Below are 18,663 nucleotides of genomic sequence, written 5' to 3'. Positions count from 1 at the left end.
CAAAAGAAGTCACAGAAATGGTTGAGGGGAAAACCTGACCTAGGGATAAAGATAAAAGAGCTAATTAGCTCTGACTGAGCTGAGATGAAGACTGTGAGAGCAGGCTACAGAGATGCAATGCGTTTTAGCACCGAGGAAGGTTCTGGTTTGGAAGGGGCGGTCCTTGCCAGCAAGATCTTGTCCTGACCAAGGCTTTCATACCCATGTTTTGCCCTCTTCTGCTCAGCAGCTGTGGTGAGTATTCCGGATTGAGAAGGTTTGGAGGTGGCACCGGGGTTAGAATTGGGTAAAAAATGCCACAAACATCTCAGGAGAAAAGCACCAAACATTCTTAGAAGGTTTCTCTGTGCTCAAGGTGGGCCACAGTGGCGGACCATCATCACAACACCATTGACAGAGACACTGAAGGGTTCAGGAACACAAACCCAAAGACTCGAGGGCTTCAGCCAACTGGCACAGGAGGCACAGCATGGCAGGACACATCCCAATGCAAGTCTTACGGGAAATGGAGGAACCCAGTCTGGTTGCAAAGGCTGGAGGGAGGCAATGCTCTTGGTACCTCCATCTCTTGCTACATGTCTGGACTCACAGGTACCAGGATGCCACTGGCCTGGGGGTGCACACCTGGGGCTGCTGCCACTTCCTACAATGCAGGTGCAAAACCACACTGTGGGCAACATCCAAAGAGCAACCCAAAAAGCAACTGAAACCTTGCTGGATAGTGGGTGGTGCCAGAGTGCATCTCTTGGTCTCTTTCCTGCTCCAGTGACAACCAGGAGGTGTCATGTCCCCAGCCTGCAATAACCACTTTTTTCTCTTGCTTGAGAAGAACGTGTGTGTGTGTGTGCCCATCCTTTCTTCCACATTTTAACCAGGGTTCCAACCTGCCCCAAGGTGGGTCGTGAATGACCTGGGTGGAGCAGGTCCACGGCACAGTTGTGAGCTGGAGGCTGTGAGCTTCCTTGGCAGCTGGCACATGGCTGCATCCCCCTCTCTACCCTGTCTGTGGCTCTTCTGGAAAGTCTATTTTTATTTGTCTCTTCTAAAAATGAATGGGGAGGACAGACGTGTTTCCTTGTTGTGATGAACTTGTCCAAACCCCAAATACTTAAAACCCTGCTGGCCAACTTTTAAGAGCCGAGTCTGACTCTTCCACACTTCTTTTTGTTGCTCATTGCCAAATGACAAAGCAGGTTCTCTGCAGGATGGAGGATGTCCCAATGACAGTGAGTTTTTGGACCAACAATAAGGTGGCACCTCTAATTCACAGTGCCAAAAATCCTGCTTTACCCTGAGGACAGGGACAGCAAAGTTAAGTGCAGCCCCTTTGCCTCCACCCAGCCACTGTGCTCATTTACTTCTGCTCCCTTTCTTCTTGCTGCAGTTGTTCCCTAGCTGGGATCAGATGAGAGATTTTAAAGTATGAATTTTGAGGAACCGCTGAGCTCTGCATCTGCGCTGGGGTGGCACAAACCATTTCTACCTCCCCTCGTCCTTCAGATACCAGTGCCAGATAAGGTGTTCACTCCATGTCTTATCGACTGGCTCCAGCAAATGGCTTTTCTGTCTGGGTGACACATGGAAAGTGCCTGAAAATGCAGCAGCAGAGTGAAGGCTATCGGGAGGCGGTGGAGGTTTGTACAGGTAATTGCTCTGACCCTCCTGCAAGGAAAGTCAGATTGAGGAAGTGATGCCATCGTGTGAGCAGCATTTCCAACAGGGATTAACAGGCAGGGGTTGGTGTGGGCACACGGACGATGGAAATGCAGCAAGGCCGTGTCATTATTCCACCTGGCCACCAGAGCTGCCGCGAGTGTAGTGCTCTCCTGGAGCTCCTGCCAGCAGACTTGGCTCTGCTGGGGTGGGATTTTGAAAGTCTGAGCCAGTCCCTGCTGTGTTTGTACCAACGTGCTCCTCCTGTCGGTGTCTGCACAGCTCCTCTGGGATCCTGCCTCTGCTGCAGGGACAGGAGCTGCATGGCATCCCTTGGCAAATGCTTCCCACTGAGCTGGGATACAGAGCTGTGCTTGGACTAACTATCCTGACTTAATGGGGCTGAAACTCCCCAACGACAGGAGCAGAATGGAAGTGAGAAGCTGATTCCATTTCCCCCCTGCCTTTTCATGTATGCTTTTTCTCCTTGGCTGCTGGCAGAGCTACGTTACGTAAAGGCAGATAAGCCCCTGCCTTTTGTCAGCAGTTGGAATAATTTTCAGTATCTGAGACACCCTGTCTGGCAAAGGTCATGCCCTGTTCTCTAGCAGGTCTTAATTTAGCACCTGCAAGTTCTTGGTGAAGTGTGAAACTTCAGGATGCAGGAAGATCCTTGGAGGCTGTTGTGTAGGGAATGTCTTCCCTGCGCAGAGACGTGAGTGAGCTGCTGAGCATCTTCACCATCCTCACCTCCCAACTGGAAGTAAATGCCTTTTACTGGAAGCTTGCAAGAGCCATCCAAAGCACAGCTCTGCTGCAGCTCAGAGCTCCGGCATGATGTCCAACGCTGCTCCAAAACAGCTGCATCCGATGGTGATGCAGCGAACCGGCTTCCAAGCACCTTAGGTGATGCCCCTATGACTGCCTGGCTAGTTGGCTTCCTCCGTGGACTCCCTGCCTTCCTGCTGCCCTGGCCAATCTACAGGCTGCATGGCTCAGAGCACAGGGGAGGAGGCAGCTGTGAGGGATGAGGACGATGCAGCACACATATCCTTTGCTGTTGTTCAAATTCATTCCTTGGCTCCATTGCCAAAGGAGTTCGGGTTGTGTACATGGCTTGTTAAAGGCTTGAAGGCAGGTACAGCTGAATTCAGCAGAGAAATTGTTGTCACCAAACTCATGGGACTGAACAGCACAGGGAAACCTCACTGAGTGTTGCAGGATGAGGGGAACCCAGCCTCCCAGGCCGTGGAGAATCCAGGGGAGTGCCCTTGGGAGGTCTCTGTCGTTGTCTCTCATCCCTTACAAGATGTGCCCATCTGCAAGGCACAAACGCACAGAGGACAGGACTTTAGACAAGGGCATGTAGTGAGTGATAGGACAAGGGGAGATGACTTCAAGTGAAAGAGAGTAGGTTTTGATTAGGTACTAGGAAGAAATTCTTCACTGGGAGGGTGGGCAGGCCCTGGCACAGGGTGCCAGAGAAGCTGTGGCTGCCCCTGGATCCCTGGAAGTGTCCAAGGCCAGTCTGGACGGGGCTTGGAGCAACCTGGGATAGTGGAAGCTGTCCCTGCCCATGGCAAGAGGGTGGAACTAAATGATCTTTACAGTCCCTTCCAAGCCAAACCATTCTGTGATCCTTTGATTCTGTGGCTCTGGAGCTTTTGCTGCTGGATTTGCGGTGTGCGACTGTGGACTCCTACCGGCCCTGGCACCAGACGGCAGCTGCACACCAGGGCTTATCTCCAGACCTACCAGGAGCAGGAAACTCAGCGAGTTCCCAAACAAACCTCTGGTGCGGGAGGCCAGCGTCTCTGACCTCCGGGGGTCCTGAGTGTTTGAACAGGCTCCTAATCTGCTTGGGAAAAGCAGGAGAACTGGGGAGGGAGAGGAGGGAGGGCTGGGGCTGTGCCCTGAGCGGGGTCGGCTGTCGCTCGTGGCTTTGATTGCTGAGGCTTGCTGTCTCAGGCTTGCGGGATTTGGCTGCCTGGCCGTGAACAAAAAAGCTGGATTCTCCCAGAGCCTTTATTCCCATGTCAAGATCACTGGTGGTTTCCCGAGGAGGAGTGGAGGGAGAGGAAGGCTTTTGCTGATGGCTTTTGACAGGCGTGGGGAAAAGCAAGGCTCAGCCTCTGCTCCAGCTGAAATCCCAGAATCATAGAATAGTTTGGGTTGGAAGGGTCCTTTAAAGGTCATCTTGTCCATTCCCCCTATAGTGCACCCCATAGCTGCCCTTCACCTTCCCCCAGTGTGGGCTGGACCAGCCCTGGGTACCTCACTCCTGTGTTGGGACCATCCCAGAGCCCTCGCTCAGCATCTCCCTTTGATGGGGCTCCCCCCTTTCCCCTGCCTCCCTCCAGAGGCTCCTGGCCCCCTGCTCCGTCCCAGCATCAGCAGCCTGTCTTATCCAATCCCTGCCCCAAACACCCCTGACTGCGGAGACTGACAGCCCAGAGGGCCCAAAGAGCAGGGACATGCCAGGAAGGACAACGAGAGTGGAAGGGTTGAGGAATATCCCGCCAAACTGACCCTCTGACACCACTCTGCCCTCCTCCTTCCTCCCACCCAGCATCCTTCTCCTTGCTCCTGAACATCAGCAGCAGATTTGAACTGCAGCAGGACCCTGCCTGGGAGGAGCATCTCCATGGAAGATCCCAAGGCTGTTGCATTCCTTGGCCAAGACCGTCTGGCTCTGAGCTGTGATCTCTAACAGATGCCCACTCTGCTTCCCTGAGAGACAGAAAACATGCTGAGGGCACATTGCCACTAGCCTGTCACCCTGGAATCCCTGCCTTCTTCTCTTCACAGGTTCACAGGCAGCAAAATCATCTCAGTGACCAGTTAATTGGGTTTGTTGTTGTTGTTGTTTTGGTTTGGTTTGGTTTTTTTCGGTTGGTTGGTTTTTTGTTTGTTTTGTCTGTTTGTTTGTTTGCCTGTTTTTGGAAAGCAAATAAAAATTACCAAAATGACACGGATTTACTCTGTAGCCCACAGTGGTGCTGGGATGGGAACAGCATCCCAGCATGTCTGCTCCCCAGGTGCTGAGCCAGCCCAGTGATGTGCCCCCATTGTCCTGGTGTCCTCATCCTCACCAGCCCCACCTTGGCAGGGATTGCCAGGGGAACCTGCCTGGGTGGAGAGTGCTCAGGAGCCAACATGGGATAATGATTCATAGCCTCAGCTTCCTGCTCAGCTCCGGTGGCTCCTAAATCTGGACAGCCTCAGGCTTGGACAGGCAGAGCAGGGGAAGACAGGGGCTTGGCACAGCAAGGAGCCTTCCTCTGCTCAGGAAGTGGGCTGCTTGGTGGGCTTTGCAGCTCCTGGTGCATCCCAACCCTGTAGACAGCAGAGCTATTTGTTTGTGGGTGTCGTTCTGTCAAGGGAGCGGCTTAGCCCAGGCCAGAGCCTGTATATAGAGTCCCTGCCTGGGTGCACTTCTGGAGGGTTTTATTGCTTTGATGCTGGATTCATCCCAGCTAGGCCATCCCTGAGGAGGCAGTGCTGCCAAACCTCTCGAACGGCAGCATACGTTGCTGAGGGTCTTGCTTCTTTGGAGTACCTGGGGAAGAATGTTGTGTGGCAAGAGGATAAACAGCCTCTTAATAAAGCCACCACCATTCAAAATTAGCCATCCCCTGGGATCCTTTCTTATCAGGCCCTGGTAGACAGGGCTATCGGGAGCCTGGTTCATTCCTGAACAAATACGCACTGCAAGCAGCGCTTGCTGGCGTTGGCCCCAGGACAACACTTGCTGGGCCACCTCACCAGTGCCAAGCCCTGAGCTGGGTTGTCTGCATGCCCCCACTGCCAGTGGATGGGCACTGGGTCAGTCGGTGCAGGCAGGAGAGCTGCAGACCTCTTCTCACCACCTCCCTGCAAGCAGTGGGTGTTGGTGCTGTGCTTGGATGTGGTTCACGCCCCAAATGTCCTTGGGAGTTGCTTGAACACCTTTGCATGAGGCGTCCTTGCTCTGCCTGGCCTTGTTCGCTCCCTGGTGTCCTCCCTTCCTCTTCACATCCCGCCAGCCCGGCCTTGCCATGCCCTCACCACCTCTCTGTGTGCTCACAGCCACCTTCCTCCTTCCCCAGCAGCTGGAGATGCACTCTGCTCACCCCTCCTAACCCTCAACCTTTTCCAGCACTGCATTTTTCTATCTCCCCCCGACTAAAAGCACCAGTCCCCCACCCTTTTTCCCATCACCCTCCCACCCTGAGAAGACAAAAAAACCCGCCCAACCCCACACAGCCAGCTCCTGCCGTTTATTCTTAAATCCCTTCCCTCCTGCCTTGCTGGTTTGAAAGCCTGTACCCTGGAATGGGCCTCCCAGCTTTCGCTGGCAACCCTGCTTCAGACTGACCGCCACAGATAGTGTTGGGGAGTGAAAGAAAATAATATATAAAATAATAATAATAATGAAAAGGAAGAATAAAGAAAACCCTCTCATCTCGCTGTATCTCCGTGCTGAAGTTTTCCCAGTCTCCCATGCCATGTGCTGGTGTGAGGGAGTCTTGGGAACAAAAAGGAAACTTTGGGGGTTTGTTTTCTCACCTGTATGCTTTGAGAAACTCTCCCCAGCAGCGCTGGTGCTGTACCCTCTGGCAGAGGGTGGATGAGATGCTTCTCACACTGCTGCCCACTCCCTCGGTGCACTCGTAGGGGTTTTTTTGGCTTTTGGATGTGGTTTGCTCAGGTAAGGCACCTCCAGCCCACCTTTCTGCATGTGTCATTGTTTGGGAAAGGAAAAAAATAATAAAAGAGAGAAAAAGCAGAAAAATCTCTTGCCGAGGAGGGACCCTGAGTCCAAGACAACCTCTCCCCTCGCCCGGGGGAGGGCTGAGGGAGGGTTTCCCCTCCTTCCAGCTTCTTTTCCTCCCCTCTAGGTGATGGAGATGGGGGATGGAGGCGAGGCGGGAGCTACAACAGAAGAAAACACGGGCAGGGGCAGGGCAGGTGCTGTCCCAAAACCCGAGGGCGGGAAGGGGGTGCGGAGGGGACCCGGCGGCCGGAGGGTTGTGTCCCCTCCGCATCCCCTCCCCGCCAGCATCCTGGGCAGCGCCCGGGAGGGCGGAGGGAAGGGAGGGCGATGCTCCGCTCGGGGTTTATTAGATTGGACATAATCATCTTTAAATAAGGGCAGCCCCCCCTCCACACCCCTCCTTGAGGTGGGGGGGGAGCGGAGCGCCTCGGGGCTTTCTAGATAAGGGCGACTAACGCATCCCCCGCTCCCGCAGGCAGAGCCGGGCAGCGCCGAGAGCCGCGCAGGGTCCGCCGTGCCCCGGGAACCCCGGCTGCAGGCAGAAGGGGGGTCCCCGCCGCGGTGTTCTCGCCTTCCTTCTCCTCCTCCTCTTCCTCCTCCTCCTCCTCCCGCAGGAGCAGAAGGGAGGAGAGCGGTGCCGGGGAAAAGTTGCGGCGGGGGGCGGGGGACTGTGCCCCGGCGCTGCCGCCCGCCGCCCCCCTGAACACCCCATTTCCCCCGGGGCCACTCGCCCCCCACCTCCCACGCCCCAAACTTCGTTCCCAAGGAGGATGCTGCGCGGCGGGGCCCCCCTGGCCGCGCTGCTGCTGGCGGCGCTCAGCCTGGCCCGCGGGGAGCCCCCGCCGGTCTCGGGGTGCGGGATGGAGGCTCCGAGCCGCCGCGCCGCCCCCCCGCACCACCCCTACGGGCTGTACCCGCAGGGTCCCGCCGCGCACGGGGCGCTCGCAGCTGCATCCCCGCGGGGCCGGAGACCGCGGGGAGCCAGGGGAGGAGGAGAAGAGCCGGGGGGCGAGGCGGACGGCCGGGGCCGGGGCCGGGACCGGAGCCGGGGGGAGAGGCGGCGGGGCCGGGAGCCGCAGGTGCCGGACCCTCCCCGGGAGCGGCCGCTGCCCGCCCTGTACTTCTCGGGCGGCCGGGAGCAGCTGGCGGCGCGGGCGGAGGCGCTGCCCGCAGTCCCGCGGGAGGAGTTCACCCTGGAGCTGTGGGTGAAGGCGGAGGGCGGACAGAACAACCCGGCCATCATCGCAGGTAAACCCCGGCAGGGAGGGATGGGGACCCGACACCCCCCGACCCTCCTCGAACATCCGCACGGGGCACTCCCTGACTTCCCCGCTCTGGCAGGTGACACCCCGCGCCCACACCCGTGTTCTCAGCACCGCAGGCGTGGAATATTCCTCCTTCCCTTGAGACCAAACCCTAAACCATCCCCTCCCCTCTGTTCCCACCCGCCCCGTCCTCCCAGCCCGCCTCCCCACCCCAACCGCCCCCCCGCCCCCCCATCCCGCCCCGGCTCCATCTCGTTTTTCCCTCTTCCCTCGCCGGGAGCTGGAAGGTCCCTCTGGGTGATCCGCTCCCCCTGATCCTCGTCCCCTCCGCCCCAGCCCACCAGTCCCCCCTGCTCGGGGCACGCCGAGGCTTTCCGGGGCTCCCGGCGGGTCCCCGGGGCGGTGGCCGCACGGTGGCAGCCGCGCCGCACTCACGGCCCGGCCCCGGTGCGATCCCCCGGGCTGCGGCCCCGAGGGCTCTGCGGGACGGCTGCGGGGCAGGGGGGGACCCAGGGGCTTGTTCCACCGAGAAGTGCCCCCTCAGGCGCTAAGGAACAGGCAAGGGGTGAGCGAGTCCCATGAGGAGCAGCTGAGGGAGCTGGGGGAGCTCAGCCTGGAGAAAAGGAGGCTCGGGGGGAACCTTATTGCTCTCCACAACTACCTGGAAGGAGGGTGTAGCAGTTGTCTGCCTCTTCTCCTGAGTAACAAGTGATGGGACAAGAGGAAATTACCTCAAATTGTGCCAGGAGACGTTTATATTGGATATTAAGTAAAATTTCTTCTCTGAAAGAGTTGTCATGCACTGGAACGGGCTGATGGAATCACCATCCCTGGAAGTGTTAAAAAAATGTATAGATGTGGTGCTTAGGGACGTGGTTTATTTGTGGGCTTGGCAGTGCTGCGTTAACTGCTGGACTTGACCTTAAAGGGTTTTTCCAACCTTAACGATCCTATGGTGGAGAAGCTGAGGAGACAGAGAAGACTGGCACACAGGCACAGAGTGGGGCAGGTGTCACCTCCTGCAGCGGTGCTTCATTCAGCTGTGCCGGCATGTGTGTCTGGGTACAAGCTGGGCAGGGCAGTGCAGGGATGCTAGGAAGGGCTGGGAACAGATGGCAGTGCCAGGATGTCTGGGGTCCCCACAGTGCAGGCCCCCGTGTTTCTGTGCTGCCCCAGCCAAGCTGGTTGGGGAATCCCTCTCTCTATCCTAACTCTCCCTTGGCTTGTGATCATTCAGCTGAACCTCCCTCTGCTTTGCCTGGCCCCTTTCATTGATTTACCTCCTCGGTTGTAGGGCAAGAACCACACCTGTGCTGTGGAAGAGCAGGAGGCACAGGCTGGAGTCTGTGGCAGAGGGGAGAAACAGACGTGTTCAAGCAAACTCCCTGGCATCCACCTCGCTGCCCGCCTTCCTGTCGGCATCCTTGATGCCTCCCTGCTGGCAGGCAGCACCTTGGGATGCGTGGAGCACAATTCCTAGTCATCGCATCAGCAGCACAGCTGTTTGCATCTGGAGGTCTGGCCTGCAGGTGCTGGGTTTTGAGTTTCCCAGCTAGCCAGCAGAGTTTTTTTATTATTATTTTTTATTCTATATTTTTAAATTTTTGTCTGGAGGGCGGGACAGTTGTTAGTGCTGAAAGCACCACCCGTGAGCACTGGCATTCACTCGGGTAACATCCCCCAGCTTCCCTGCTCCGGGGTTTGAGTCAGCCCCAGGAACCTCCGGCTGCCTGAGTCACTGTTCACTTCCCACTGTCTCCCTGCAGTTGGGACCAAGGGGCCCGGGTGTGGGTGGCCAAAGGGGGACAGCCCCGTGCTGCTGGCATTTTGTGTGAGCAGGTGACAGAAGCAGCTGCCAGCCCTCGGCAGGTGCCGAGTTTCCTTCTGATCTGCTGCTCCTGCTCTGTCGAAAGAGAGGCAGCTGAGCATGAGGTCATCCAAAGGTGCAGAGGAGCTGGAGATGCTCCAAGTGTCCATGTGTGAGGGAAGGCAGGGGCAAAGCAGGGCAGAGCTGAGCTCTCCCAGCATCAGTGCCTGGGAAGTAAGGCCAGGCTGAGCAGCTCTGATCATGGAAAGCAAGCTGCTGTGGCTGCTTGGATTGAAGGCTTGGGAGTTGGCGCTTTTTTTCTCCTAGATGCCACATTTTGCCTCAGGGCCACCCTGGATGGGGTTGCTCATCCTTCTTAGCCACAATTTCATGGGGGGATTCCTGCTGGGGTATAACCCCAGTACCCTGGCACAGCCACTGTTAGGGAAGGAAACTTGTCCTTCTTCCTTGTCCTACTCATTTTGGGCAGCAGATGAGAGTCCTTTCATGTGATGCTGTTACCTTTCCTACCTTTTTTGTCTCCCCTCCATCTATGCCTGCTCTGCTTCTGGGGAACCCCAAGGGATGCCCCTTTGTGCCAGGCTGAGGTTTGTTTTTACTCAGATTGTAGGTGATTTTGTTGGGTCAGATCCTTCACCGGAGACCGTGCCAAACATCTGCTAAATCCAGATGTCCTCCTTGGGTCCCTGAGCTGCAGACCCTGAGGGATGACCATGCATGAGGGACCCTGCAGTTCCCACTGCAGAGCCTGAGGGATGACCATGGCTAGAGGCTCCTGGCCTTTGTCAGATGCTCTGGAGCTTTGGCAGCCAATTTCCCCCAGTATCTGGGTCTCAAAGCACAACTGAAAGCTATCCCTTGTACTGCAGAACTCCTGGCCCCAGTGGGAGAGGCTGCCTGCACTGTGGTTCTTACGAAGTGGCACACTTGATCTCGTGGGCTTTTTCTCCATGACGTTCCCTGGCATGTACCTTCCTCTTCAAAATCTTTGTGCTGTTAACAACAGCTCTTGTTTCAACCCCCAAAGGTGTTACCTAAGGCACAGGTGAACAGCATAAACCAGGCTAGAGCTCCCCTTTCCCACCTGAGGGACCAGAGGCAGTGCTGTACTTAGAGCTGCTGAGGAGATACCTCGCACTTCTTCTACAAACAGCTCTTTCCCTTCTGGTGGGTTGCCTCAGGACAAAATACTGAGCTCCTTGGCAAACTCTGGGGTCTTGAAACTGCTCCTCTGATGATTTGTCATGAAGGCCCTTGAGAGATGTCAGGACCTGGTGCTTGACCTTTTTTGTTACACTATTCTGCAGCCGCTGCTGATGTGGAGGGGTCATCCCTGGCCATGTCTAGGAAGCACCAGCTGCTGCTTTACTGAGTTTCCTCCCCATTGTAGAGCTGGCCTTGGCCTTACTTACATCCCTTTGATGAAGTCCCTTTGAAGACTTTGATGAAGTCCTTATACCTGGTTCTGGGCTCACTTAAATTTCTTTTGGCCAATGTTGAACCCATCAGGCTTGGCTTGGCTCCAGCGTGGGTTTGTGAGGCTGATAGCTCACACCCACCCCAGGGGCTGTTCCACCCCTGATGCTGTTTTTCCCATTTTTGTCTTAGGGTTTAATCAAATTTGGGGCACTCTGAATCATTTCCAGGTGAACTGCATGAGTTTTCCCAAGGGAGAAGGTACCAACCCCTGTTTCCTCAACCCCAGTGAGAACCAAAAGATGGCTCTCGAGCGTGCAGGTCTCAGCACCTTTCAGCCAGCACCCAGCCCAAAAGTACTCCCCAGCTTTGCCTCCTCACTTCTGCAAGGCTCCTTTGCTCGCCTCCTGCTTTTTGGCTTCTCCCTGTCTCAGCTTCTCCTGGTCTTTCTGCTTCCCTTTCACAATCCACCAGAAAACAAGAGCTGGCCAAAGCCCATCCGCCCACGGAGGCTTTGTGCGTGGCTGCCTTTGTAGTGAGCAGTGACAGGGATCCATGCCCAGGGTGGTTACGGCCGTGGGATGGTTTTGGGGCCACCACCCATCTCGCCCTCGATGAAAGTGATGGATGGAGGGAGGGGCGCTGCTTCCTGGGTTGCAGCAGGGCTTGACGTGACCTTTGCCAGCCGTGTTTATGAGGGGGAAACATGGGGTCATGGTAACCTGGCTTCAGACACATTCCCTGGATGAGAGCCAGGAGATCCTGCTCCTCCTGTTCTCTTCTACACCTCTGCTTCTCTCTGCTGGCCTCTTCGGAATTCCAGCAGCAGGTGGGCCATCCCCAGGGACAGGCAAGACAGTGGCACAGGCAGGAGTGCTTTGTTTTGGACCATGGGGTCCTGATGCCGTGAAGATGGGCAGGCAGTATATGCAGTGGGAATGGCACAGCAAGGGGTAGGAGAATCCATGCAGCAGGAAAAACAGGACAGAGAATAAGAAATACCCCAGAAGGAACATGAAAAGAGTCTCTGGGCATGGCAGCAGGTTTTGTCAGCATTGGGACAGTTTGTTGGGGTGATGAATGGGAGAGCAGGGGGCCCCCAGAAGACACCACTGGTGGGGCTCAAAGAGTGACTTCAGGCTCATTCACCTCAGCCAATGACCTGCATGAACGTCCTGGCTGTGGTGGTTCAGGAGCCCAGAGGCATTTATTTCAAGCAGCAGGTCCCTTTACCCTTGCCAGTGTTTAAATGCCTTACAGGCACCGATTCCCAAGGGCATTTGGTTCTTCGCTGTGGGCACTCAGCAGTCTGGGGGAAAGTCAGCACAGCTCCAGGTCTTGCCCAGCCTAAAATAGGTTTGCAACATGCTTGGGTGCAGAGGGAGAGGCTGCTCCTGGGAGTGGGTTTATGTGCAGGTGACCTTAGGGGCTGAGGACTGCACTCGCCAGGCTGGAGGCAGCACATCCCTCTCCAGCCCTCTCCCGCCAGCACTGGAGGCATGACTGGGAGGGAAACTGGAGCATAAATGAGAGCTGTAAATCTGCCTGGAAGCTGTTGGGGAAGCAATCCCTGGGGGAGCCTGTATTGCCTTGGGTTGCTGTGCTCTAATTCTTAAAAGCTTTGGCTTGCAGATAAAAAGCTTAGCCTCTAATCCCATCCCGCCAGAGCACTCCTACGGAGAGCGACTCAGAAACACCTTGCTCTTCAGCCTCTCCTCCCATCCACGCTCTTCCTCCCCTCTCCATCCTGTCTCTCTGGCTCTGCCATTCTTCCTGGCTGCTCCACCTACTCATCCAAATGATTCTGAGTGGGGGCTGGGGTGTCACCCCTGGTGGAGCACCCACTGCCCAGCCTCTGACCACCTTCATTTCCCTGCCGCGGAGGACCCGGCTGGTGCTCCAGGGAGGAGTGGTGGTGCTCTCTGGTCCTTACCAGCTCCCCTCTCTCTCTCCATCCCTGTCCCTGACCTGCTGCAGGTGTCTTCGACAACTGCTCGCACTCAGCCAGCGACAAGGGCTGGGCGCTGGGCATCCGCGCCCTGCAGCTCAGCGGCAAGAAGGACGCCCGCTTCTTCTTCTCCCTGCGCACGGACCGGGCAGCCACTGCCACTGAGGTGACCTCCCACCACCGCTACCGCCCTGAGGCATGGACACACCTGGCCGCCAGCTATGACGGGCGGTGGATGGCCCTCTACGTGGATGGGGTGCGGGTCGGCCGTGCCGGCGGGCAGGAGGGACCCCTGCACAGTGCCTTCATGTCCTCCTGCCGCACGCTGCTGCTGGGGGGGGACGCCTGGGGCACCACCCACACTTTCCGGGGACACCTGGCTGGGCTGGCCCTGTGGCGTGGTGCCTTGTCCCAGTCCCGCCTCCAGCGTTCCTTTCTAGAGGAGGTGGCAGAGGAGACGGCAGGGCTGGCTCTGGCCGCTGGCTTTGCCACCCCGGAGGAATGCTGGGTGCCTTTTCGGGAGGGTGCCTTCCCGCAGCAGTGGGTGCTGCTGTCCCCGCCATCCCCCATCCTGCGGCCCCTGGGCCCCCCTGCCTGTGGGCAGACCGCCTGCGATAACGTGGAGCTGGTGTCCCACTACAACCAGCACTGGCCGCTGCGCAGCTGGAAGGCGGTGCGGTACCGCGTGGTGAACCTGGCGGAGGATGACGGCGGGCGGCCCACGGTCAGCTGGGAGCAGATCTGGCGGCAACACCGGGCTCTGAGCGAAGCTTTCCGGCCCTACAACATCTCCTGGCAGCTCAGCCTGCTGGACGTACACAACTCCTCTCTGCGCCGCCGTGCCGTCCTCCTGGGCTGCGAGCCCAGCAAGGTGGGCAACGAGCGCTGTGACCCCGAGTGCGAGCATCCCCTCACGGGCTACGACGGCGGCGACTGCCGAAGGCCCGGCCGCTGCTTCTCCTGGAAGCGCCGCGACGGCGTCTGCCACGTGGAGTGCAACAACATGCTGGACGACTTCGACGACGGCGACTGCTGTGACCCGCGGGCCACCGACGTGACCAGGACCTGCTTCGACCCCGACTCGCCCCAGCGGTAGGCGTGGGGCTTGTGGGGGGTGGTGTGTCAAGGGATGGGATGCGCCCTCTCCCCACCCTCTGCTCTGCATCTGGGTGTTGCTTCTGACCAGTGGCTTTCCGGCGTGGGAAGGCAGAGGGGTGTTTTCCCATGGATGGGTGGGTGTGTTTGCCATCAAAAGAAGTAAATCCTATGGTGTGACATGGCACCCTCTGTGAAGCCCTGCCAGTAAGTGTTTTTTCCCCGCAGGGGGATTCCCAGTGCAGAGCTGCCAGCCTCTGATTACATGCCAGTGGGACTGTGGGCATCCCTGGGGTGGGCAGAGCAGCCCGTGCAAAGGATATTGCTTACCCTGATCCCCTGCAAGGCGTGTAGCTGGGGAATTGCTGCCCTTCCCCACCTTCCCTGGATGTGTCTAAAGTCTGATTTCTTCATTTGTGTTCAAAATGCCTTTTCTTGAGTGCTGGGGTGGAGAGAAGGAGGCAACCCAGCAGTGCAAGATGTGAGGCACAGGATTTGGAAAGGTGTGGGTGGGTGTGCCTAAGCCTTCCTGAACCTTGCCCTGGGGGAGTGATGTCTGCAAGGAGATTCCCTTGGTTGGAGAAGGCCGTGTGCCTTCACCGTGTGCTGCAGGTGCAAAACAACTTTAAAACACACATGGACTAAAACCCACGGAGCATCAACATGATGCATTAGGGGACTCTTGCTCTCCCCAGGGGTCTTTGGAGTCAGAGCAGGGGGTGGGATGGAGAGGAAGAGCCACTCACGTGATGGGGGACCCTGGGCTGTTGGGAGCAGCGTCCTCGGTGCAGTCGGTGGCTTGTACCCACCTGCCCTCCTTGCTGGAGCCTCTGGAGTGCCGACAGCCCTGCTGATGGCTTCCAGCACTCGGGGCTCTGCCAAATGTACTTTCTGGATGGAGATGGGGAAGGGGGAAAAAAGCCGTGGCTTTTCCTTTTTTTTAATGTTTCATTTAAAGCCATTTCTGTCTCAGAGAAAACTCATTCCGTGCTGTGACAGGCAGAGGTGCCTGCTGGAGCGGGAGTGGTGCAGCACACGTGGCAGCATCTGTGGAGAAAAGCTGCACGGGAGCGTTTTAGGGACACATCTGTCCTTTGATCTTCTTCCTCCTTCGCTTTTCTTTCCCTGGGCTGTGGGAGCAGAGAGGCTGTAGCCATAAATCCCTTCTTCCCAAGTCTGTTTCTTCTCTCAGCTTCTTTCCAGGCAGGACACGGAGGGAGGAGGGAAGCAGGTGTCTCTGTCAGCGGTGAGGGAGAAGAGCAATGCTTTCCCTCCTCCCTTCCCGAGCCTTTCTCGCCCATCCTTCAGTTGCCTGAGAAAACGTAGGAGAGAGATGGGGAACCTTTCCCAGCCACACAGAGAGCCATCACACCGTGTCCCTGCCCAAGCAACCCTCTCCAGATGTTCTCCCACCTCTGGAAGTCTCTTTGGTGACAGCCACCATGGCCACCCTGTGCTCACCTGTCCCCTTGTTTCCCATGCTGTGAGCCAGCGTGGCAGTGCTTTCCTGACCACGGGGAGGTCCTCCCTGACGAGGGAGACTTGAGCAGATGAAAAGCCTGCTGCACAACAGCTCTCCACTTGTGGCGGCCATCAGCACCCAACACCACTTGGCCTTGGCTTTGGCAGGGCAGAGGCTCTGTCCTTGCCTCTGTGTGCAGTTAGAGAAATGTTTTCATCCTCAGGCAAGAAGGGCTCCACCTTAAATTGAAATTGGCCAAATTTTTGCTGGTATGAATCAGGGCTTCCATTTGTCAGGATTTTCCCCTGAAAGTTGGGAAACAAAACAAACCAAACCAAAACAAAACAAAAAAACCCCTAGCTTCTGTGGGAAAGGAATGGGAAAATGGGATCACTAGGGGAATAAATCTTTTGCAATTTTCTTTCTGCAGACCTCATTGGTCTGCACAGAGGACAAGAATGATTGTTTGTAGACCAAACTCAGAAACATGAAATCCAGTGCGCCTGGCATTTGGGAAATGAGGGGGCATGAGTTGAATCCTGCTGCCACTGAGGTCTTCTGAGCTGCTTTTGGCCGGCTTCTTCAGAGAGCACAGAAAAAAGGAGTCACTGAATGGTTTGGGTGGGAAGGACCTTTAAGTGCATCCAGTTCCATGGGCAGGGACACCTTCCACTAGACCACATTGCTCAAAGCCCCATGCAATCTGGCGATGCTGGTGGACATCCACCCTCGCTGTGCTCATCCCTGCTGAGGATGGTTTCTGGGGAAGAATGTTTGTGGGGAAGCCACTGGGAAACTAGGGGGTGTGTGTTTGGGAAAAACCGAGGTGAACTTGTGCTTGCCGAAGAGCGTGGCCGGGTTGGTGTCAGGTTTGGTCCCCCAAAATTGGTGGGTGAACCCCAAGACACAGAGGCAGGGGACCTCAGCCCGAGGGGTTTATTCAGGCAGAGCTCCCGCTGATTGAGTGCTGCTGCGTTTGCTGTAAGGTATTATACTTAAATGAGCAGGGCAGCTGGCGAACTTACAGAAGGATTTTTAGGGTGGAAGCCAGAACGGGAGAAATAATGTGAAATAAAATTTAACAAACTGCGGAAAGGCGGCACAATGGGAGCCAGGTGCTTTGATGCGAGCAACAGCTCTGGGGCTGTAGCTGAAGGAGAGCAAGCTGGCTGCTGCTCACCCAGACATCTCTGCTTTCCCACACCTGTGCCAGAGCCCAGGAGGGAGCTGTGGCTTTGGGAGAATCAGGGGAGAGGGAAGCCTCCCCACTGCAGGTGATCTCTGCATCTCCTTTCAGATCAAGATGGCAAGACCAAAAATCTTGGGATCTTTTTTCATGGATTAAATAATCTCCATTTCATTTCAAGGCTTTCACAAAGAGTGGTTTGGGTGTGAACGTTTCTTAGCACAGCCAAAAAGAATTGGATTGAGAAAGTCAGAGTGAGACACTGGGCAGCTTTTTACCAGCACTGTAGAGAGATTCAATGTATTTTGGTGAAGGGTCTCAATACTGTGTCTTGTCCTTCACAATTGTGAGCACTCAAGCAAAGCTTTTTCCATCTTCACATATCCCTGATTTAAAATTCCCTCTTGGGCTGCAGCTTAGAGAGAGGTAAATTAGAGGGAAGGGCTGAGGAACAGCGATGGCTTCAGTGCTTCTTAGCTGGTGAACATCTCGTTATACTTCCAGGGCTACAGCTGGTGCCAGCTTATACCCTCACCCAGGGGAGGGAAACGAGGTTTGGAAAGAAGGATTATTACTATTTTCATTACAAGGGTGTGTAGTGACAGACAAGGAGGGATGGGTTTAAGCTGAAGGAGGTCAGGTTTAGATTAGATATTAGAGGGAAATTGTTCCTTGTGAGGGTGGGAAGGCCCTGGCACAGGGTGCCCAGAGAAGCTGTGGCTGTCCCTGGGTCCCTGGAAGTGTCCAAGGCAGGGCTGGATGGGGCTGGGAGCAGCCTGGGGTAGTGGAAGGTGTCCCTGCCCATGGCAGGGGGTTGGAAGGAGTTGATCTTTAAGGTCCTTTCCAAACCGAACCATGCCAGGGTTCTGTGAAAACTGTGGTGGGAACGGAGCCAGCTGTGGCCAAGGCAGGAGCTGGGATAAGGGTTGGTGCTGAAATGGTGTCAGCGGCCACTGAATCACATTGCTGAGTCTCTCCTGCACCTCCTCTGGTAGCAGATGGAACAAGACAAGCCCTGCTGAGCTGGGAGCCAGCTGGGCCACCACCCACGGGTGACACCCACCAGCGGGACTGTGCGTTTGTGGCTGGAGGGAGGCTTGAGCAAGACCTCGGGTGAAGAGCTGTGTGTAGACATCCCTGCAAGGCACCCCACACAAGGCACCCTTACTTCCCAAGCAGGGGCCATGGGAAGCAAGTCACAGACTTCCCACTCACCCCTGGGCCACGTTATGAGGAACAAGGGGACAGGCAACATCAGGAGAGCTACTGACTATCATCCTTTACCCAGTTTTATCCTGACTTCAAGTGTTTTCCAGGAGTTGCTGGCAGTCCAATGTCAGGGTCTGGAGTAAAATTTGCCTTGATTTTCTGCAGGCTCCCATCTTCTCACAGAGCCTGAGTGCTGCTGTAATTGGTCCTCTTGGAAGGAAAGCAGCGACAGCTCATTAGCAGCAATTAACACTCAGCAAGGGTTCCCCCTCGGGCACTTAGTCAATGAGAAGCTGGTGTGTGACACAGTTAATATGAAAGAAAAACCGGAGGAGAGTCTGGAGAGCAAAGTGGGTAAGGGCAGAGCTGCTGGGCCTTTCATCTTGTTGCCCAAAGTAATGGCAGAAATAACCAAAGTGACAAAAGGAGGTGAAAACGGACGAGGTGTCTCCAGGCTTGGTGGCCTCCGCTGGCATGACCAAGGCTGTGATGTTAAAATGTACCTGATTAACTGGACACTTGATGGGCTTTAACGCAAGCTTAGCTGGCCTCCCTCCTAAGGGACTGGTGCTTAATTGGGTTAAGGCTGCTTGGGAACCTCCTGCAGTTTAATCCTTGTCTTCAAAAGCTGATCCAGATTAACCTCACTAAAAGTCTCTGGTGGACAGCCCCTGAGGAAGAAAGAATTGCTCTGAGCCATCCCTGGGCACCTGAGCAGCCCCTCGTCAGGAGATGTTCAGCTGAATGAGGTTGGACCTGAGGGTGTCCAATTGAGAGCAGGTGAGGCAATGAGGGGCCAGAGCTGACCTGCGCAGACCTTAATCCCAACCAGATGGTAAACCAGC

The 18,663-nt window shown here is 56.1% G+C and overlaps 1 protein-coding gene across 2 annotated transcripts in view; it reads left to right on the top strand.

Annotated features, from left to right (window-relative positions):
* Positions 1-6,882: 6,882 nt before the first annotated feature.
* The window catches only part of PAPPA2 (pappalysin 2), an 89,953-nt gene continuing 78,172 nt past the window's right edge, over positions 6,883-18,663 (top strand). For both annotated transcript variants that reach the window (XM_032117581.1, XM_032117580.1), the window contains exons 1-2: positions 6,883-7,657; positions 12,896-13,958. In XM_032117581.1, the coding sequence (XP_031973472.1) occupies positions 7,180-7,657; positions 12,896-13,958 (1,541 nt within the window). In that variant the 5' untranslated portion in view covers positions 6,883-7,179. The remainder of the gene's footprint in view (positions 7,658-12,895; positions 13,959-18,663) is intronic.

This window comes from Corvus moneduloides, chromosome 9 (assembly GCF_009650955.1).
Source record: "Corvus moneduloides isolate bCorMon1 chromosome 9, bCorMon1.pri, whole genome shotgun sequence".
Lineage (NCBI taxonomy): Eukaryota > Metazoa > Chordata > Aves > Passeriformes > Corvidae > Corvus > Corvus moneduloides.
This window is presented reverse-complemented; position numbering and strand designations above follow the sequence as displayed.